Here is a 23,231-nt window from a genome sequence, read left to right as displayed (position 1 = left end):
GAGGAAGCCCTAGCCTCGTGCAAGGAGTTTTAGCATTTCTGGCTGTCAATAAACAAATGGCAACATTAACTTCATCCCAACAACAAGGGAAGCCCCAATCGCATCAGTGGCCAACGATCAATTAGCCCGCCCCCAACTTTGGAGTGTCCTGGCGGCCCCCACCGCAACACATGCTCTCCATGAAGGAGAACACGCTTTTTCATGATAAAGAAATGAATGTCTTCTACAGTATACTATGAAAGGCAGAGCAGAATGTTTAGGTCCTAAACATGGACCTAAAAGTCTGCATAGAGTGTCTTTTCAACCGGATTTTCAAGCACTTGAGAATTACAATGATAATGTTAACATGACCCCGGCCTTATTAGCATCTGGCGGTAACAGTTTTAAAAGGCAGCTCCAATCAAGAGTAATGACACAACAGACTTTTCAAAGATGCCAGAAATTGGCTTTTTAGCCTAAAACTTTCCACAGTAACAACAGTTCAGCTGTCACCCCTGTTATTGGGATTGAAAAAAAATATAAAGTGTCATGTCAAAGCAGAATTTCATTGAAACTGGTCTTCAGTTTGACTTCAGCAGGGTTTAATTAGATTAAGCACAAAGTAAGCCCTCTTTCCGCTTATACTAAAGTTTCTGTCTATTGTGTGATAGCTGCACCAAGCCATCTCTAGCTCCAGTCAGTTAAATCATGTAAATTATCTTTTCAAGCGGATTGATTCTGCATGCACCCTTCACAGCTTAGATACTCAGACCTTACTGCAAGCACTGAAAGTGAGGGGAGCTCTTGCGCTGCGTTTAAAGATCAAATGCCATCGTCTCTTTGTGTGGGACTGTTGAGCACTGTAGAAACTGGTTCAGTTCGACTGCATAAGAAGAGAAACTGTGCAAAATTCTAATGCTGACATTTGAAGAAAAAAATCAGCAGAAGAATAAGCTTTATTTGATGACAATATATCATGTCAAACTCTATCAGCATGTATATATACTTTTTTTAATAATAACAAAATCTGGTAATTCTGACATTGCCTTTATTAACTTTTTGGAACTCAAACCAGAAAAGCTTGCTGTAACATACTAGATTACATGAATGACATCTAGTGGCCACACAGCCTCATGACAAACACTTTAACAATGCATTGCACATTAAGTAGGGAACAACTTGTTTCCAAGTCAAAATTAAAACCCAATTAAATGCTAGTGTCAAGTTATGCAGATATTTTTCTGAATAACCTTTCCGGAACTGAAAAGGTGTTTCCTCCATCCTCTATTAATAATGTTCTTTGCAGGGCACATAACATTTCTATTATTTAGTTCCGAAGCAGCATGAAGATATAAATTTGATTTTCAATATGAATTATATCTATAGTAGCACAATTCAGATTTCTCCTCCCCCCCGCATGGACTGTGTGGCCTAGAGCTATATTGAACCATACTGACCATCTCAGATAGCCCCATAAGCACACCTGAGATGCCCAGGGCATCAGAGTGATGCTGAAGGGCAGCCAGTCAGTTAAAACCTTCTTGCACTTACTTGTGCTCACAAAAAAGCAGAGTGGGCTCTCCAGTAGGGGTGGGGGAGAAGTTTGATTCTGCATTTAAAGCCTAGTCTTTCGAGTTTGCTGTTTCCTAAACAATGTGAGAACCACAGTCGTCCTTTGAAATCTGGATTTTGTGATGCAGTTCTCCAGCCAAAATGCATGTATTAGGGGAAACTGTGCATAAAAATGAATATATTTGAGAAAATCTAAAATGCATTATACTGGCGGAAATGCTTGCAAAAATGTGCACATGAGTTAAAACCGCGAACAATTTCTTAGAAGAAATTCAAACTAAAATGCTGATAAACTTCATGGGATTTTTTTTAAAAAAATTACAAGTGGGTGCAGTAATGTGGTGAACTTAAGACAAGAAAAAGGAGAAACGGAAAGAACCAAAATTGGCATATCCTTCCATTGCTAAGCTTCAGACAACCAGCTACTTTGCAAAGAGACAAGTGCTGAAAACCAGGAAATGACTGGAGATAGATCTGAAATGGAGAGTACTTTAAAAGGCAGCTTGTGATATAGCAGGAGAATCGGCTTCTCAAAGAGTTTAAGGCATCCTACTAGGTCTGCTCCAGTAACTTGGGATGCGTAAAGCAATTCTTTGGAATATCTCCAATGTCTGAAAGCCGTAGGATATCCTGAACAAGAATTATCATTGGGAAGAAAAGCAACTTTCACATAGAGTTATTGCTCTGCTTTTATTCTAATCTTTGATTAATCTGGTTTGAATAAAAGAAACCAACTAATGACCATTAGATAAATGGCAGACATCACTGTTTAGGGAAGTTTTTAATGTTTGAAGTTTTATTCTGTTTTTAGTGTTCTGTTGGGAGCCGCCCAGAGTGGCTGGGGAAACCCAGCCAGGTGGGTGGGGTTTAAATAATAAAATTATTCTTATTCTTATTCTTATTTAGCCACCCAGTCCATAACCAGGAAAGCTCCCCTTAGTGCAAAAAAAGTATCTCAATACAAACAAAATCTTCAGCACAGGCTAAAATGGATCTAGAATTTGGGACGCAATGGCAACAGATGTTGCTCCTCAATGACTGTTATGCAGAAGAACATTGCCTCTGTCTGATACTGGAGGTAGGATTCAGCCATTGTGATTAGCAGTTCTTAATTACTGCCATACCACTGATAGAAAGTTGCTATTAAGTACTGTGAAACTGGTCAATTTTATTGCATCTCACGTTATTTTTTGTCTATGGCAAAAGGTCATCAAAAATGGTTAAATCCATAAAATAAAGGGTTTTCTTACGTCTAGAAATCATCATAAACTAAGATAACAAGTCAAGCCAAATGCATCTCTAGCATTATTTTGTAGAAGTTTCACATTTCCATTCCAAGAAGACTTGGTCCACTCACGATGCTCTGAAGCTATTGAAAACACCTTGTAAATTGCTGTGCGAGGAAAATAATTTCACCGCTAGCATGACAAGGGAATACGGGATTGCAACTATCATTTTTTTCCCCAGCGGAGAGACAAATCTTATGGCAATAAAAGGAAATCTTTGCTTGTGAATCGGGGTCTAATATAACAGGGCTAATGTTTCTCTGGTTTGAATGCACAGTGAAGTGGGGTGACTGTGGAACAATGGCTCAGGAGGACCGTGATTGTCAGATAGATTGCAAACAGCTGCATGCCTCACTGAATCCAGCCATGCTGGTCTCTGGCTGATTCACTCTCATTTTGGCCACCCTAAGCCCTTCTTCCAAGTTTCAGTAATAAAGGTGCCTGTGTTATTATTACAGGTTTGAGATGGAAATATAGTCCAATAAAAATAAAGTTGAACTTTAAAATAATTGCAAGAGAAATGGTTTTTTTGAGAGAACAATCAGGCTAACATAACATACTGAAAGTTGCAATGTCCAGCTCAATGCAAAATGGCTTTTTTCCCCATTCCCAGTTATTAAGTAGTCACTTGATCTCCACTGCTATGGGGTTAAATGTCCCCCCACCCCATTTTTTGAAAAAAATAACTTTACAAACACTGAATATTATCAGAACCATAATGGGGGGGTGGAATTCCCTCCAATATTTATAATACTGATCTTGTAGGTTTTATTTTCTATAGCAGCATTAACACTTGCTGATGTTAAATCATTACACCCATGATCACTGCTCTCATGACCACATGCAAACTAGTCATGTACAAGACACAGTCAAGCATGATGGCCCCATATCAATAATAACCAACAATGTGTTTAGGCCACCCCCATTGTTTGACAAAGTCTTGCACCCAAAAGAAGTAGTGGATCTTTTTTGACCTTGCAGGGGACACTCTGATTTAGAGTGACCAAAAATAGCTAGCTCCTTGACTATTACTAGCATAGGGATACATGTTTGACAGTGTTGTGCAACCAAATCAAGCATTGGGCCAGATGCAATTCAATTCTATCTCACAGTGAACACTCCCCTGGAGGTGTGGGCATATGATATTGGGTCACAGAAGCTGGACATTGCAACTATTTGTATGTTGTTTCTTATGCTAATACTGTCTCAAATATATTAGCTATTGTTTTAAAGTTTGCAAGTATTTTTCCCTATCTTTATTGGAGCAATGGCCCAGAATATGCTAAAAACCAAGTAGGAAATTTGGTTTAAAACATTCTGATCAATTTTAAAAGAAGCCAATTTCAAAAAAGCCAACTATTGGTTATGAAGTTGGCTTTTTAAATTGGATAGTTCATGCATAATCCTAAACCAAGATTCAATGAAATCTTGAAGCAGAAGACGCACAAACAGTTCACCTGGGATCATCCACATAGCAGTAACCCATGGTTTAGTGTTAAGTACAAACCATCTCACAGATATCAAAACTCATATTTTCCAGCAGGCAGTTTCTGCTCCAGTTTTCTACTAAACTTTCTCAAGTTTAATAAAACTCAAAGCAAGCGAACATTTCATATATAAAACTGAATGCATCCAACAAGATTAAGTACAATTAGAACTAACACACTTGCTGATTACAAACACATTTTAAACACTAAACAAACAAAGTATTGTATTTTGGTCCTTTTTCTTGCATGACACTGTTCAGGGATGTGTCATGCACAGAGACCCAGATGTTGAAAATATTGACTTTTAAAAAATGAAACATCTGTTAAAAAGAGATTCCCAAAGGTTATTTAATCCTCCATGATTTAATGACATTCTGACATTCTTAAAGTACCATAGCAAAGTCCACATCTTTTCATAATTGTAATTTAAAGCTTGTCTGAACACACATTTGCGCCAATTTTTAAAAGTCTCCAGCAAAAAAACAGCTCAATTTTCTTCTGAATTTCATTGATTAAAAAACAACAACCCTTAGCCAACATACTATTTACATAATTTTATCAGTGTGCTTTAATCTACATTTAACCACCTCAAAATGTTTGGAAACATACGACTTCCTAGAAGAATATAATCTTTAGTCATTATATATTGTATTTCAAGAAGCAGAAAGGTAGTGCATCATATCTTTGGGGATTATAACTTAAACATTCTTGGGTTCTACTCCAAAAGACACCAGACTAGCTGATGCTTTGTCTGGCCACAGACTCACTCAAACTCGGTTTAACCATCTGTTAAAGGAATGCAGAGCAGTTTTACGTAAGACAGAGCAAACATCTAACAAAACAGCAGATGTAAAACCCACAAATATTTCTACTACAAATAACTGCACTGTGAACAGGCTGGTCATGCTACCACACCTAAGTAGCAGAATATTTTTTTGAACCGCGGTTACAAGGTCTTCTGGCCGCTCCCTGGTCCTTGAACCACTCTCAGCTAGAGAAACAAACATCTGACCATCTCCAATATGTATTTCCCAAGAGACTGCCTTCCATTGCCATCCTTGGGACCAACATAATCTCCATGCCCCTGATATTCCATGTGCCTAAGACATATTTACTGAACCTTTTCCTGTCCTATATGGTGCATCTTCTTCTGCAACAGGGACATCATTTTACTGTCCCTGTCCTGCATTTTGGACTTTACAACTTTACAAGCTCACCAGTCCTTTCAAATCATGAACTTACTCAGATAGCAATATCTACAAAGAAGGAGACTCAACAACGCCCCACCCCCCTGCTTCCTGGTGAATATTTATCTCAATCAGCAACCTCTGCACCCTCAGTCACTATGGCTACAAGCTATAATGTTTTATTTTATAGTATTTATCTGGGGACAGTATTTTAATAATTAAAAGCTGGCAACCAAACCAGTGACATAGGCAGTTAAATGGCTTTTCTAGCAATGGTGCCATCTTTGTATGTTCAGGTGGCACTATTTGTATTTATTTTTCTCTCTCTCACTTTCCTCACAGAAAAGGGAAGGAAAAAGCTGAGAGAAAATGAACAATACCCACCTAATTAAACTGAACATGATGAAGGTGGAAGTGGTTATTGGTATACCATTAACAGGAATAAAAGCATTACATATACTAATAGAATAATACTGCTATGGGAATACAGTTGCAAACACTTTGTATAAATATCCAGGCCTTGCAATTTGGAGTTTTGTATTAATCTTGGCTCCTTTGAAAGGTTGGTTTTCATTAAGTTTCCATCTCTCATAGTTACAGAGAAACACTTTAAAATACACAAAGGCTCAAAAACAACATAAATCTTTTATAAGACCCCCGTGGTCTTTATGCATTTGGTGCGCAAAGCTAGCTTTCTCTTTTTGTAAGTGCTATGGAGTGCAAACCATGTTCAGTAAATGAGATGAATGCTTTTCCACTCAGGCATAAAACTATCAAGCCCATAAAAACACATTAAAGCCATCCCACCATAACTAACATCTTTGATCCATTCGAATCCAATTTCTTGTTACTAACTTGCTTGGTGATGAGTACATACGCAAAGTACAACACGCAGGAAGTGAATAGAACCTTTTTTCTAACTAGACAAGCTGCAGATCACAAGAAGTAAAGCATTTGTCCACTTCAAACTATCAAAAACCACAGAATGATAAAAAGGCCCCCGCCCCATTTGCTTACCTGGTAAGGAACAATACTTGCATGGGCAGTACCCCAGCGTTTGGATTCTGTCTTGCAATTTAGGTAAGTGCTTGCTACATACGTAAGGCAGGCGACCTGCAAACATGAAAATATGAAAAAGGCAGTGTCAATATATGGAGATGTCTGCAACACTACATAGCATGTTAGAATGAAGAGACATATGCCCTCCAAATTCGAGTTTAAAAGCATCGTTTCAGGGCATGAATTATTCAGGAATTAAACAGGAAGAGAATTACTTCTACAAGGTGAGCTAAAAGGTTATAAATGCTGGCTAGATCATCACATAATCAAAGAAAAGTGGGATCGTTATAAAAGTCTTTCATAAAAAGATGGTCAGGTGCTTTTCATTATCAAATGTTGGGGGTTTTTTGTATTTGCCAGGATTAACTAGGACACAGAATTTGGTGCCAAGCCACTTGAGGCTAAAGAGCCATTTTGTTCTTCCATGGCCCAGCACGGCTCCATTCCCTGGGGCTCTATTGTTTACTCTTGGTCTGGCCTGCTTATAAATTCTCCTAAATCAGGCCAGATCTGGAATCTGTCTGGTCCCCTAAAAGGATGTCACTGTCTGTTCTTGCTCTAGCCTCCCTGTTCTCCCTTATCCCAGCTTCTATGCTGCTACTTCTCTGAATTCTCTGCTCTCTCAGCTCGCTCTCTTAACCCAAGGCATGGCCTGCAAATCAGCTCTACCTCAATCTGAAATCCAGTCCTTACCATGTTACAAGTGATCAATCTCCTCTAGCACTTGATGACTTCTCTCTCTCTCTGTAAGACTGAAGGACTGGGACCACTAGAGACCAAGGTGGACTTAGCTGGTGTACTTCAGAAATGATTCTGTATTTATGTTTTGTATTACGGATTTATTTTGGAACTTTCTATCATATGAGCTGCATTGAAAAAGCTTTTTTTGGAAAGGCGGCAAATAAATATTTAAAACAAATATCTTTTATGCAAGAAACAATTTATTTTGCTAAAGAAAAACATGAAAGACAAAACTTATTACACATAATCAAGAGAAACACCTAATATTTCAGCTGTTTGATTTCAATTTCAAACACTACGTTTGAAGTTGAAGTGTTAATTAAAAATAATTATTATATGGGAAATTATCCAGGAAACAAAGAGCCAAAAACCAAATTAAAACTCAAATGTCAAATTTTGAAGTACAAATCTTGAGGTTGCAGTTTCTCCACAGATGTTTGAAATATGAGTTTAGAGAAATGTTCAGACTCAAGGAAAGCAGCCTTTCCCAGTATTTTTGTTCTGGCATATCAGCAGAAATAGTCATTTTACAAGACTTCTCTCCTGTAGGCTGACTCTTATGGGCAAGGCTACCAAGAGCCATTCCCAGCTATTTCTGTGACACTAAAAGGTGTCAGAAGCAGAGTCTATTTTTTTTTTTAAAAAAGAAAACAGATCATCTGTTCTGTAAATCTATTATTTGTTGCCTACCATCTAAAAAGGTAATTGACTGCCTCTCTGGGAGACCGTACGGCTTAGCACAGGTGTGGAGAACCTCTAGCTCTCCATAAGTTGCTGAACTACAACTCCCATCACCCCTGGCCATTGGCCACGCTTGCAAAGACTGGTGGGAGCTGTAGTTTAGCAACATATGGAGGGCTAATTGTTCCCCACTCCTAATACAATTGCCTGCCGATATTCCAATTGCCTCTTGCAATTATCTAAAATGTGCTGGAAGCATTCAAAGGTGCACTCGCATCTCACACAAGCCAATAGCTGGACTCAGTAGCTGTGATGGGCAAACTAAGAATACATCCTAAATCACAGCAGAATCTTCTTCAACACCCAGTATTTCTTCAGCAGTCATGCAACCCCTACCAGCCGCTGGAGTAGGGCAGCAGCCTCAAGCAGCTGATTTTGAGGTGCCACAAAAAAACAACATTGAGAACATATTACTACTGGGTGGTATATAAAAAAAGGTAAATGAATACATTGTTAGTTATTATTGTTTTATTTCTACTGCCAAGGAATAGTGCTTGTGTCTTTTTCCGCCTCAGATTCTAAAATGACTTGACAATCCCTGGACACCAGGTATCCTCACTTGTGGGGCGAGGGATGTCATTCGCTGTTCTGTCTTAGGCAGCAAAACGTATTTGCCAGCCCTGAAAGCAGCAAAGATGTAGAATTGTAGTTTCTGGGTCCCAAAGGCTTCTCAGAGCTTAAGGCAGCTGCTTCTTCCTTCTGGAAATACAGGCTGAACTCCCTTTTCCATCTTCCCATCAGGCCAAAGAAATCCTGCTCATCAGAGGATGGGAGGAGTAAATATCCCAATATGCACCTCCACATCAGTTTTTTTGTCCTCCCTCAAAAGTTATCCCCAACCTTCTTGAGGTTTCCCCTTCTTCCACGATTCCTTAGGATGCTCATAACCCACCAGGAGTCTTGAAGGCTGCAGGCTCCAGTCGACCTCACTCTGACCCACCGGTAGTCCATCCAAGCAGATTACTGGTCCAGCTACTTGTGAGCAAGTAGCTTCTTCCAACAAAGGTTTGTATAGTTAAAGCCATGGTTTTCCCAGTAGTGATGTATGAAAGTGAGAGCGGGACCATGAAGAAGGCTGATCGCCGAAGAATTAATGCTTTTGAATTCTGGTGCTGGAGGAGACTCTTGAGAGTCCCATAGACGGCAAGAAGATCAAACCTGTCCATTCTGAAGGAAATCAGCCCTGAGTGCTCACTGGAAGGACAGATCGTGAAGCTGAGGCTCCAGTACTTAGGCTACCTCATGAAAAGAGATGACTCCCTGGAAAAGACCCTGATGTTGGGAAAGATGGAGGGCACAAGGAGAAGGGGACGAGAGAGGACGAGATAGTTGGACAGTGTTCTTGAAGTTACAAACATGAGTCTGACCAAACTGCGGGAGGCAGTGGAAGACAAGAGTGCCTGGTGTGCTCTGGTCCATGGGGTCACGAAGAGTCGAACACGACTAAACAACTAAACAACAACAGCTTCTTCCTCACCAAAGAATTCCCTAAGGAGTAGGAAACTGCTTTATATGACCATTTCCCTACTTCTTAATACGTCTGGGTCTATTGTTTGCATGTGTTTTGGGGAAGAGACAATTGCAGTTATTTTGAATTCCTTCTTCTTCTAGGGCCACAGCAGCTGCAAGAGAGCTAACATTTATCAGAGCTTCCAAATGCTTTGCAATCCTTAGGAGGTAAGACAAAATAATACATCCCATTACCCAATTATTTAGTCTACAGGTTACAGAGTATTCTTTAAAGCCTACAAGGTATTTTTTGTTTCCATCTTAAGAAGCAAAACCAAAGGGGTGGCCTTTAGACGTGAAAGCAGATGTCCCAAAAGATAGTCTCAGCATTCATTCACTTGCACAGACAGACATACCTGCTGTAAATATATACCATGTCTGTCTATATTTACCAAACACTCTTTCTTCAATGTATTGAACACACACACACTTGAATTCTTCTGTCTGCAATCACAAAGGATGATCATGTCACATGTTTCATTCTACACACCTAGTAATATCAGAGCAAAACTGAAATTCCCCCGTGTAATGCTAAAACTTAATGTTCTTAAAACCAAAAATCAGACAGCCAGAGAAACAAGACACTAAGTGCCAGAGGGGAAGAACAGGCAGAAAAGAGGGAATCGTGTTTCAAGAGGCTTTTAAAAATCCCACAAAGTGTCATTACTGTGACTCTGTCAAAATAATATGTATGTAATGTCCCAAGCAAGCATGTGTATTAAGAGTTAAGTGAAAAGATGGGAAATAAATTTTTAACAAACCAATTTCTTTATCTTAATTCATTGAAAATAATTGGGCATTCTGCATCTTCATATGGCTTTCTTAAATTTAGATACACCACAAAGATGTATTTCCTCCTAGTTTATCCACCACAGTTAGAAGTGGTAAAAAGCAACAAAACCCAACACAAAACAGCTTCATATCCCTGCCCAATAAATATTTATACTTGGCACATTTATGGGTGACATTAAAGGATAGGATCGGAATGGTGAGGTGTCAAAATTGGCCCTCCTCAGGCAAACAAAATGCCATGCAAGGGTGAGAGATGTATGGCAGCGAGTGTTGGCAATACCTTTTTGAAAGATGTGAGCAGAGGGAAGGCTAGCCCCATCCTCATAAAGGCCTCACAGGCCTTTGAGAGCCAGTGTGGTGTAGTGGTTAAGAGCGGTAGACTCGTAATCTGGTGAACTGGGTTCGCGTCTCCGCTCCTCCACATGCAGCTGTTGGGTGACCTTGGGCCAGTCACACTTCTCTGAGGTCTCTCAGCCCCACTCACCTCACAGAGTGTTTGTTGTGGGGGAGGAAGGGAAAGGAGAATGTTAGCCGCTTTGAGACTCCTTAGGGTAGCGATAAAGCGGGATATCAAATCCAAACTCACAGAGTTCTAGGGTGCAGCATCAATTGCTAGAGAAGGAACTATCTTCTTGGATGATACCCAGTAGGCATAACCAGAGGTTAGCAAATTTGCTTTCATATGCTGCTGTGGTTAAATTCTCTCTCTTAGCTGCTTGTTCATGCAATGTATTTATTACCAATAAACAGTAGCTTTCTGCATGGCTGAGAATCTATGCAACTGCAGTAAGGTCTTGGGATTTGGCTAAGTGAATTGGTTAAATCATGTGGTAGGTACCCAGTTCCCAGGAAGAGGTTTGTGAAATTCTATAAAAGTTAGTGGACACCATGAAGAACTCTCAAGTGATTTATAAATAAGAAACAATGCATGTTACTAATATAGGTTACCCTATTCCAGATTAGTGTTGAGCTTAAAAACCAACCAACGTGTGATCAACATTTCTACAGCATGTGGTTTCACCAGGGCAGGAATTTTGCTTATTTCCATTAAGCTGGGAAGGTCTTTTTAGTAGCTGAGAAAATGAAGCATCTTCAAATAGCAATGACCCTTTGCTTTCACAGAATGCCTTTTAAAGGAAATATTTCAAAAGCATGCTTTCTTTCAACCGTCTACACCGCAGTCTACAGTGCTACGAACTCTTGCTTCATACTACAGAGAAAGAGAGATCAAGGCGGCAAATGGCTCTCTACATTCCTACACTGTGGTAACTAAATGAACAAAAAAAGTGGCCTTAAGGCTAAAAAGACACTTGAAAGATGCCTATTACTACTTGCTTTTGTCCTACTGAGCTGTGAGGTAACATACAGAACAAATCTCTGGAGGCGAGTTGTGTTTGAAATGGGACAAGTTTTTAACATGAGAGATTCAGCTTCCCATCTTTGCAGCTCCGATGCGCCCACTGATCACCCAGCTATTTTGCATTACTTTGAACCCTTTGTGTTGTCTTGAGTACAAATGAATGTTCAGCCATTCAGATGTCAAAAGACAGCACTGCTCAAAAGAAAAGTGTCATTTAGAACTCTATTTGATTTAGGATATGGCTGAATTAATAGAGGCAACTCCCCACTCGTGCGCATTTGAGTTGTGGATGACACACGTGTCAATTCTGGCACTGCAAGAGGATGGGGCAGGGGCAGAACAGACTGATGCAGGCAGTGGCCAGGAACGCAACCCCTACGTGAGTCGGGAGTTGCCTGTATTAACTTTCTGGGCATACAGAGTTTAAATACATACAGAGGTTTCTCTCCCCCCCCCCATACTGTACATATCCCCAAACCCACCCCACAATTATCACAAATAGAAGACAAAATTTATTTTCAAACTTATTTTGATTCTGCATTTTCAGATATGTACTTGCCCAAAATGTGCAAATACTGAAAAGATCATGTTGGGTAAAAAAAACCTCTCTTGAATTTCTTCAGACCTCTTTCAGTTGCATGCCCCTCTGCACTTAACAAATTCTGAATAAATAACCTTATATCTGTATCTTACTTGATTGATGAAAAATAATGTGGCTGACTGAGCAGATAACATTCTGAGAAGCAAATGCAAAGCTCTCTCAAACGTAAATGAAAATAATCCAGGTATGTCAAGGGTTGCCAACATGAGACCTACAGGTGCACCTGTGCTTGTGGAGCCCTTCCTTAATGTCCACAGGGTCCCCCATCCTACAACTGAAACGTGAAAGAGGACTCAAAAGAAGAACTCTGCACTTGCTAATAGAGAAGGTTGTGGTGTGTCCTTGGTTGTGGTGCGTGTGGGGTGTCTGTGAGAGTGTATTCAGTTTGCAAATGCGCCCACAGACCCAAAAAGCTTGACGACCCCTGATTTATGTTATGGTTGCTGACAGCTAGTGAACTTTGGTGGACAAAATACTGGACCTAGGAAGCCTACATTCCAATCTATTTGAGACTGATTATATTTCTATTCTGCTTTTCTTTCAAATGAATCCCAAAGCAGCTTAGAAACAATAGATATTATTAACAGAGCAGAACATAATAGAACATCACAAATACAACATAAATGATATAGAATTATTATCAAATCGTAAGTGAATCAATTACAATCTATAAAACACTGTTAAAGCAACAGCTACAAAATAAGCTGAACAACCCAATTAAAGCTAAAAGTCATGTTATATGATTAATAAATCAATGCAGCAACACTGAGACTTGCTGGAGGACATGGAATTGGCAGTCCATGGTCTGTCTTTGTTCAGATGATTATCTACAAAAAATTAATTGCTGGTGAAAAGTGCAGCTTGTTTAACAGCTGCTGAGCAGAGGATATTTCAACATCTCTTTTTTCTCACCCCTGCATGACAAGCTGTGCTTGCTGAAATTCCATCTTCTGTGGAACTTTTAAAAGGTTTTTGAGCTCTCTGCCTCCCTTGCATCTGATCACCCCAAATACATTTTGCCAAAACAGCAGGTGTGATAGTAACACTGCACCCCAAACAAGGAAAGACAAACTATCAAGTTTAGGAGAGGAGAAACCAGGGGGCCTGCAAACGAGAGGCTGCACGCAGAAGACAAATGGAAGTACAGAGGTTGGAATGTGTGCATATGTTTGCATGAATGATGAACACATGTATCTTAGGTTTCTTTTAGAGAACACAGAATATCCAAGTGTGAAAAATAGAGAAAGATACAACTGGAAGAAAAGGAACTGGAAGAAAAAGTGCCAGTTCTGCCCATCTAAGTGGGCACATATGGGGTGATACAGTCCTTGAAGTAAACTGGTCATAAGCTGTTGTGGGCTTTGTGGTGTCATAGCAACACCTTGAACTGAACCAGGTAGCAAAGGAGAAGCCAGGGCAGTTTTTCTGAGCAAGAGTTTTCTGTGCTGGCAGGGATTCACTCGTGCTGTAGCAAATCATGTTACAGCAGTCAACACTACCTTCTGAACCAAATGCAACCACACACAGCAGGCATGTCCGAAGTCCGTCTTGGGGGCCTAATTTACTGAGGTCATATCCTTAAAAAAAAGCTCAACAACAACTTCAACTCTACAAAACTTTGGTCGGCCCTCACACATGTTCACTACATCAAATCTGGCCCTCTTTGAAAAACGTTTGGGCACCCCTGACATACAGGAATCCCATCTTGAAGACACCAATATCTGAACAACTGTGGTCACTGCATTGCATTGAAAGAATTAATGGCTAATGGGATAAAATATCATTAAGCAGAAAATCTGTCAATAAAGGGAAAGAAAAGTACCGTAACCAGAGTTGATCTATAATTAAAAGAAAATGCTGTATATTTTTGTGACTTGAGCATGAAATTAAGTAATTAGAAGCAGAAAAGAGGCTTACCAGTAAATGTGCAATGCTAACAAAGCTGACTACAGGCCGTAATGCAGAGGAATTTCTTGACGTGGGTGAAAGTTAGGTGTGTTGGTTCCCCCTCCTTTAAAAAAACAAAAACCAGCAGCCTCCCATATTGCACTGCAAACCTCTTGAAAGGCCTCTGTTTCGAAAGCAGCTCACCCCACAGCATGGGGGTGCAGGCTAAGAGGGAAATAGGCACACAGTGGTTAGTCGAGTAGCTCTCTGGATCAAAGTGATATTCTTTCCTTGGCAGAAGTTTGGGGGGGGGGGGAATGCACAATAAAGACAGCTGAATTTTATGGAAGTGTAAGATTCCTTGCTTAATGTCAGACTGAGGCAGATGGTAGAAACTGAAATGGCTCAGGACTCTTGTTGTTTGCTTGCTCCTCAACTGGTTACAATTAAATTCAGGAATGATATTATAAAAACTTCCAAGAGATATTTTCAGGCCACAACAGAAGACACAGATCAGTTTCATAATTGGAAACAAGAACGAAAACCACTTCCTTCTTATTTACTATCGTCTAAAGAATACTGTTTAGATGCTGATGCTAAGAAGATGAGTTGACTATCATAAATAACATAAGTGGAGGGGGAAGTTTCAAAGGGACTTTATGTTAGGGGTTAAAAGTTTATAGTCAAGGCACTTTGGAATGCTGGTGCCCAGCCATTAATTTCGGATCAACTCATAAAGAGCTGCTCCCAGTGAGAAATCAGCTACTATCCAGCTGTGGCCTGATTTAGCAAATCCACAGGATTAAAACCTTATGGAGCTGGTGTTCCCAACATGGCAACCATGCAAGCCTTCAGCCCCAGCCCACTGCGCCCTTGAAGCCTCTACATTCCTCCCTCCCCTCACTGCCCCCTTTTCCCCTTGTTAAGAAGGAAGAGGAGAACCACCCTCTGCCTAATAAACCTTCAGTAGAGAGAGAGGAACTCCAGTTGTTCATGCTAAGATTGGAATCCAAGAAGAAAGTGGAGTGACTGGGAAGAAAAGAGGCAACACATTTTGAAAGGCAACAGGAAGCAGGGAGTGGAGGACAGATCAGCAAGAGAAGGAATGGGAAGAAAGAGAGTTTATGTGATTATTTTTCCTCTTCTTTGGCTCTGAGCCATTGGTTTTTTGGTCCGGTTCCCCCGTCACTTCCTTTTGTCTCTGGGGTTTTTCCCAGTAGGCAAGGTACAAACATGCAGAATGAGCAAGAAAAAGGCAATAATGTGTGACTGGCCATGCCTCCAATGGCAGCCATTTTGTGACAGTCCAAATGTTGTCCACCTCAGAAGGATTTTGGGGGCAGCATTTGAAAATTCCAAATGTGCCTCCTTGGGCAAGGAAAGGTTGGTGACCCAGTAGGGTAACAGCTTTAACTTTGGAAGATGTTTACTAGATAACACAGCACACAGCTATGCATCTGTTCTTTCTTCTTCTTTTTAATTATAGGCACAGGAGTGACTGGAAAGGCAGATGGTGAGCAGCGGAGGCACCATAGGAGATGCTTTCCTTAAGGCTTCCAGTCATGCTGGGACCTCATTTTATTAGTGCTGGGGAAGAAGACAGAAGCCTTCTCTTCCCACAAGTTTTCTTTCTGTATATGAGTCCCCCATGTATATAATTAAGAAAAATATTGATAAACAGCTGCATACGAAGCATCTAGCGGTGCTGTGTTATTGTATTATTGTTCTGTGTATATTCTCTGATGTTTTACCTAGTGAAAGTTGCTTTGTTGTCTTAACAGTGCATTTAGATGTAATCCACCCTGGTAGGTAAGAAAAGGTAAAGGATGGTTAGGTCCAGTCAAAGGCAACTATGGGGTTGCGGCGCTCATCTCGCTTCAGGCCAAGGGAATTGGCATTTGTCCACAGACAGCTTTCCAAGTCACGTGGCCAGCATGATTAACTGCCTCTGATGCAACTGTGATGGAAGCCAGAGCATCCGGAAACGCCGTTTACCTTCCCGCCGCAGCGGTACCTATTTATCTACTTGCACTGGTATGCTTTCGAACTGCTAGGTTGGCAGAAGCTGGGATAGAGCAACGGGAGCTCACCCCATGGTGCAGATTCGAATTGGAAAGCCCAAGAGGTTCAGTGGTTTAAGCCACAGTGCCACCCGCGTCCCTTTCTACCCTGGTATGGATGAAGGACAGACTAAAACTCAAATTAATGGATAACAAATTAATAAATCTTCCCAGCTATTCCCTTCAGTTACATTTTAATGTCATTTTCAACATGCATTTTGCAATGGGTCTGAGACTGGGCTTATGGTAATAATTTACTACCCAAATAGTAACATAAATAATTTTTTCAAAAAATTCTGCATTTACTACTAAGCAAAAGGATCAATTGCTTGGATTCTATGCAAATACAAATATCTGTATTTCTTCTGAGCACTCATAGTCAGAGGGAGTATTCATGGTAATTTTAATGAACCGCAAATTACACATGCACTTAAAGATATGGGGGGGGGGATAAAATACAAAAAGTAGATATCGTTATTAAAAAGCCAGGGCTTTTTCGGCTGTGGCCCCAATCTGGTGGTACACTCTGTTACAAGAGACTAGGGCCCTGCGGGACTTGACATCTTTCCGCAGGGCCTGCAAGATGGAGCTGTTCCACCAGGCCTTTGGCCAGGGCACAGCCTGACCCCCTCCTTTAGCAATCCTCACAGAACTCTAGCCCAATGGTTGCCATTAATTTGATTTGAACTGATTTTATAATGAATTGATTTTAGAATGCTGTATTATTTTACTGTTGTTAGCTGCTCTGAGCCTGGCTTTGGCTGGAGAGGGCGGGATATAAATTATTATTATTATTATTATTATTATTATTATTATTATTATTATTATTATTAAAATTTGTCTACCACCCTTCATCTGAAAATCCCAGGGCAGTTCACAACAGAAAAATATGAAAATACAAAATACAGTGCTACCTTGGTTTACAACCATAATCCATTTTGGAGGTCCATTTGTAAACCAAAACAGGTTGTAACCCAAGGTTCGCTTTCGCTAATGGAGCCTCCAAAAAAATTTGTTCGTAATCCAAAAAAATGGGTTGTAATCCAAAAAGAGTTTGCAAACTGGGACACGCACTTCTGGGTTTGACGTGTTTGTAATCCAAAACGTATGCAAACCAGACTTGTTTGTAAACCAAGGTACCAAGGTACATAGTTAAGGCTTGTTCAACATGAGCTAAAATTTGGCTTATAAAACTGTTCTGCCTGGTAAATTGCTTACCATCTTTTTATGAGCATAGAACAATTGCTGATCATAAGGAAGTACTGTACATAGAAAGATAGGTGCATGTATGTGTCTTCCATAATTAACCATTTCGGTCAGTTTAGGTTGCCTATGCCCACATACCTGGCAGTAAGATATGCCATAGATTAGACTGTTGATCAGCTATTTTTGGAACCAGACTTGTAGCCATTGAAGTCCACATGCATATTTTATCATTTTGCTAAAATGCTCTTAAAAGTTTGCTAAATTAGTGCAATAAATTCAACCTCATAGATATCCTATCATGTCATTTATAGGAGCTGGATAGTGCAGTGAATTTTTTCTTTATTAACACACACACAAGCCTCCTGAGTGAAATCTGCCACATGTGCCATACTGCAGAGATTATTCAGAAAGTGAATCCTGACCTCATTATCCAAATAACAGAATATGTCCTCACCTGAGACGATAGCAAATTGCAGTCTATGTGCATTCCCTTCCCTGTTTTATATCGCTGAAGAAGTCCAGCCATAATTGCACCGAATGCATACAATCCTGTGGCAAGGTCAGTCATGGCTACTCCTGGCCTAACTGGCTCACCTTCCTAGAAGGGGGGGAAATAAGACAAAAGAAAAGCTGACATTTCAATACTCTACACTCTATACCACAAACATTTTTCTCTAAATTTTGTAAAATGACTGTCACTAGCTACAGACTTGGCTTTGACTCTTCCATGGAAATATGCCAGCAAGTTATTTCAGTTTAAGGATTCTAAGAATGAAGGTGACCACAAGCATCTCAAGTGATCTGCTTGTTAACTGTGATCATGGATAATCCCACTTTTTTATTATTCATTATTATCATTTGCTGAATTTGTTAGTCACTTTATTTTGCCCAGGGCAAAGCAAAGCAACTTACAGACAGGGAGGCAGACACCCCCCCCCCCCAAAGCTACATGAAAACCAAGAGGAAAAAGAAATACAGTAAAAAATCCCACTTACTACTAAAATGCCACAGATACTTAAAAGCCAAAGGCCTGGTTACAGAGGAAGAAGAAGAAGAAGAAGAAGAAGAAGAAGAAGAAGAAGAAGAAGAAGAAGAAGAGTTTGGATTTGATATCCCGCCTTTCACTCCCTTTAAGGAGTCTCAAAGTGGCTAACATTCTCCGTTCCCTTCCTTCCCCACAACAAACAGTGGAGCTGAGAGACTTCAGAGAAGTGTGACTGGCCCAAGGTCACCCAGCAGCTGCAGGTGGAGGAGCAGAGACGCGAACCCGGTTCCCCAGATTACGAGTCTGCCACTCTTAAGAACTACACCACGCTGGCCACAACTTTTTTCCTTGTGCCTAAAGGTATATAATGATGGCACCACGTGAGTCTCCCTGGAAAGAGCATTCCACAACCAGGGAGCCACTGCAGAAAAGGCCCCCTCTCGTGTTGCCAGCCTGCAGACCTCTCCTGGAGGGAACACAGGAAGAGGGTCTCAGATGATGAGCACCCAGAGTAGAACTGGGTTAAATTCAGATTATTTTGGGTCGCTTCCAACTCTTTCTTCCATGAACTTCCACCCTCCAGCATGATGGCAATAAAGTTTCAGTTTCCAAGTGGAAACTCTCTAACTTTAACCATCTACATTCTTTAGGATTTGTTAATCTGGACTGGACAGCAAAAGGGGAGGGCAAACACACCACAAATAAGGCTTATTTACATCAAGTAGTGTTTTAAATGCTGGTAGCCAGACTTTTAAGTTACACAGAGCTCCATCTCAGTATGGTTGTTTGTAAGAATGAAAATAATCATACAGTTAATAATAATTTGCTTACATAGCACCAATGGGCATAGCATGTAATTAAACCAGACGACAACAATGGATCTGCAGCTCCAAGAGTTTACAATCTAAATGTTCACAAACGGGGGAGGTAACAGAGGCAAAGGAGAGGTAAAGGCCACAAATAATGAATGGGAGTGTGTCTCAAAGCCCCACTGAACTCAGTGCAGTTTACCTCCCGGTAGCAGTACATAGGAATTGCAGAATAAATGTAGTTATACACATTTAATGTTTCTTTAGGGATGAGAACCATAGGATTAGGCTAAATATTTTGTGGGGAAGTTGATCTGTATTTAGCTTCATCATCTGACACCCAACTCATCATGATGGAAGTCAGATTCAGAAGCCAATTTCTTATTAGTTTCAGCCTCTCTCTTTGCTAAACAATGGCACATATGGAGGCAAAGTCCAGCACAACATGGGAAGCCATGAGGGTTTGGATTAGACCACTCAAAATTGCTTCCAGCATACAGAATCATTCAGGTTATGTTTCTGTGAGTTATTTTAAAATGGCCACATGCCAGACAAAGGCATCTGCATCAGTTAGGTCATCTTCTTCATAATTAAGCAAGATCAATAATCCTTAAAAAGAGCTCATGTTGTGCTAACATTTCAAACCAGTTAGGCACCCCATGAAGTAAACTATTATAGGTTAATGTGCCCATGCAGTCAGAATCTCCTAGTACATACAACAAATACAATTAAAAATAAGCTGAAAAGGTACCATAAGAATCTGCAGACTTGGAAACTGTTAGTAATTTTCTCTTTTAGATTTATTATGTTCTCTGAATGTGCCACCATTTTTTCTTATTCAGGCATTTTAGACCCTACTGCTTTGGCTTTAATCTTTTTCCAAATGTGTTGGCTGGAGATCAAAGCTTTGCAGGAGAAGTTTGATAACCAAATGATAATACCAGATGCATCATCATCATCATCATCATCATCATCATCATCTGTATTTTACCTAAAAGTCTGATCCAACTCAATAGGGATCAATTCAAGTTGAAACACATTCAGAGTGGCCCACAATTTGTAACCATATAGAAGAGTCCCCTGCCGTGGCAATATTACAATATTAGAAGGGAGGGATATGTAGAACTGTCTTACTGATAATACTGGGCAACAATTTTTTACTTTTTGAATGTTGTCTAGATTTCTACAACTGATTTAGGGTATTTTTGCACTGCTGAATCAGGAAATGGCATCCGTTTCTCTCCATCAGGTCAGGTTTTCTGTAAACTGAATGGTGGGCATTGATAAAGGTAAGTACATGTAAATTGCAAGCTGCTTCACCATTTTTCAAACTTCAGGGCTTGAACTTCTGTTTCCTGGAACTCCTGGGATGCTCAGCAGCACGGAGGTCTCTCTTCAGAGTCCAACAGTAGTCAGCCATCATGACTGCGTCCCAGCGACCCTGATACCTGGTCTCCATCTCTTTTATGTCCTGATGGAATCTCTCCCCCTGCTCGTCACTCACTGAACCCAGGTTCTCAGGAAACCGGTCCATATATAAAAAATAGGTAGTGCATCTTGACGCTCATGTTGCAGCCCAGGTTTCTGAAAGCAGTCAGCATGTTGTTGACAAGTTCTGCGTAGTTTCTGGCCTTATTGTTGCCAACAAAGTTCTTCACTACCAGTACAAATGCCTTCCATGCTTCCAGTTCCAGTTCATTCATTGATTTTCCGAACTCTGGATCTCTGATGAGCTGACGGATGTGAAGACCGTCAAAGATGCCAGCTTTCAACTTCTCCATGGTCAATCCTGGAAAAGCCTGGCACAAGTAAGTGAAGCAGTCACCATCCTTGTCCAGAGCCTTGGTGAACTGCTTGATTAAGCCGAGCTTGATGTGCAGTGGTGGGAAGAGTATTCTGTCTCTGTCCACCAGAGGGTCGTTGATAACGTTCCTTTCTTTGCAAGGCGCCAATTCCTCCCGCACAGGCCAGTCCTCCTTCGTGTAATGCTGAGCACGGTCCCTCATCAGAGATCCCACATGCACAGAAAACATGGGTACTTGGTGAAGCCAGACTGTTGTCCCAACAAAAAGTTCACCATCTTCAGGTCAACACAAATAAACCACTTATGCTGATCATAACCAATTTTCTCCAGCACATACTTCACCGCTTCATAGTTCTCCTTCAGTGTACTCGAGTGAGCCAGGGGTATAGAGGCAAACTGGTTGCCGTTGTGTAGCAGAACACATTTCAGTGATCGCTTGCTGCTGTCATTGAATCTTTGGGTTCGTACTGTGGCACTCCAAGCTTGAGCAGAAGCTGCGCAATATCTGCACGGTACACCAAGTCCTTCTCTTCCGAGAAAAAACGGAGGTATTCTTGATGCCTGTGGCGGAAGAAGCTGATGCGAGCACTGTCAGAGAGGAGGTTTTTTTCCTTCAATCTGGATGCCAACAGTTCGGCAGAGTCCTTTGACAAGCTGAGGTCGCGAACTAGATCATTCAACTCCTTTTGGGAAAATGGATGTGGAGCATCATCTTCTTCTTCATGTCCTTCAACACTGGAGGCATCTTCGTCACTAATGTCAGGAAGTTCTCCAAAGATAGGCACTAGAATTTCATCACAATGAGCTACAGGACGTGCTGATTGAAGATCAGGATACTTCGTGGGGCGGCTGCCCCATTAACTTAGTTTTGATCCCCCAACTTTATGCTTTGCTGGAAGATTTCGAGGTTTTATGACTTCAAACTAATCCCTTTTCGACATAATCACCCAGAATACTTCTTGTCATTAAAATAATAATTTCCAATCAAAAGAATTATTTGACAAGGCATTTTACCCCCACCAACTTCTTCTTAAATGCTCCACACAAGCGTACATGTGAACAAAAACGTAAAAAAAGACATGTGGCCATAGCTCAAAAACTTGACCTGATTGAGCAAAACCAATGTGATTTTTGGATTCAGCGCATCAGATTCATCCTAAATCAGCTGAAAAAATGCAGATAACAAATTTGTTGTTGACCAGTGTAATTGTTTTCCTTTATGGTTTATGATTGGAAAATCTTCTAGTAGTTCTTCTATCTTGATGGTAAATCATCTAATAGCCATGGTTATCCACGCTTTGATAGTTTTAAACGCAGTGTAAGGAGTCTCTATGGGAGTATATTAACAACAACAACAACAACAAATTCGTTTATTGTGAGGACCATTATATTTAAAAATGGGATATCAGAGTTTTTAGGGGGCTAACCAGGTTGGGATAGCTGGGATAGCAGGCTTGTTGGCTTCTGAATGTCTTATGTAGATTTTTCAATTTCGTTGTTCTGTATGGGACAATGACAATAAAGATTATTATATCATATAGCACCCACCCTATTTTAACTACTGAAATGCTTTGTATGTTGAGCTGCTTTAAAAAATGGCCTGAAAACCACAGTTGGTTCAAAACAGAACCACCAGTTTTAATTAAATTATGTCAGTGATTTATCAGCCGCACTGGCACCCAGTCCACTCCCAGACCCAAGTAAAGATCTGGTTTTAACCTACAAAACCCTAAACACCTTAAGACAGGTTCCTTTAATAGTCACCTCCTCCTACCAGGTGCTTCCCCTCCCCCCACCAAATGAAGAGAGCCTTCTTAGTAGTGGCACTTCAGCTATGGAAGAAACTCAGCAGAGAGCCTTGCCTGGTCCCTTCTTATCACAGGGTTTTAAACTGTGTTTTAAACCTGGGCCATAAATGATTTTATGCTGCCTCTATGCAAGGAAGGTTGAGTTATTGGTTCTTAATTATGACTATATATTGCATTATTTTATTTTGTTGCACAGCCCAGGGAAAAATTGTATATCAGGAGCTGCTTAAATTATTAGAAGCATTTTTATCCCATTCTTCAGCCAAAAGAGGCCCAAAAAGTGCCTTATAAATGTCAGTGATAAGAGAGTGGCTGCCTACAGTCTAAAATATTGTTGCTGTTATTCTTTATTACTGTT

At 40.5% G+C, this 23,231-nt stretch overlaps 1 protein-coding gene across 9 annotated transcripts in view; it reads right to left on the bottom strand.

The window, feature by feature from the left end:
• The window catches only part of SUGCT (succinyl-CoA:glutarate-CoA transferase), a 312,430-nt gene that overhangs the window by 240,150 nt on the left and 49,049 nt on the right, over positions 1–23,231 (bottom strand). For all 9 annotated transcript variants that reach the window (XR_014557045.1, XM_083706370.1, XM_083706374.1 and 6 more), the window contains exons 8-9: positions 17,922–18,065; positions 6,529–6,624 (exon numbers count right to left, since the gene is read on the bottom strand). Coding sequence is in view for 8 of the 9 variants with exons in the window: in XM_083706370.1 (XP_083562496.1) it covers positions 6,529–6,624; positions 17,922–18,065 (240 nt within the window). In the remaining variant the exon portion in view is untranslated. The remainder of the gene's footprint in view (positions 1–6,528; positions 6,625–17,921; positions 18,066–23,231) is intronic.

The sequence above is a fragment of the Podarcis gaigeae genome (genome assembly GCF_964106915.1).
Source record: "Podarcis gaigeae genome assembly, chromosome: 12".
Taxonomy (NCBI): Eukaryota; Metazoa; Chordata; class Lepidosauria; order Squamata; family Lacertidae; genus Podarcis; species Podarcis gaigeae.
Note: the sequence above shows the minus strand (reverse complement) of the source record. Positions and strands in the feature narration are given on the sequence as shown.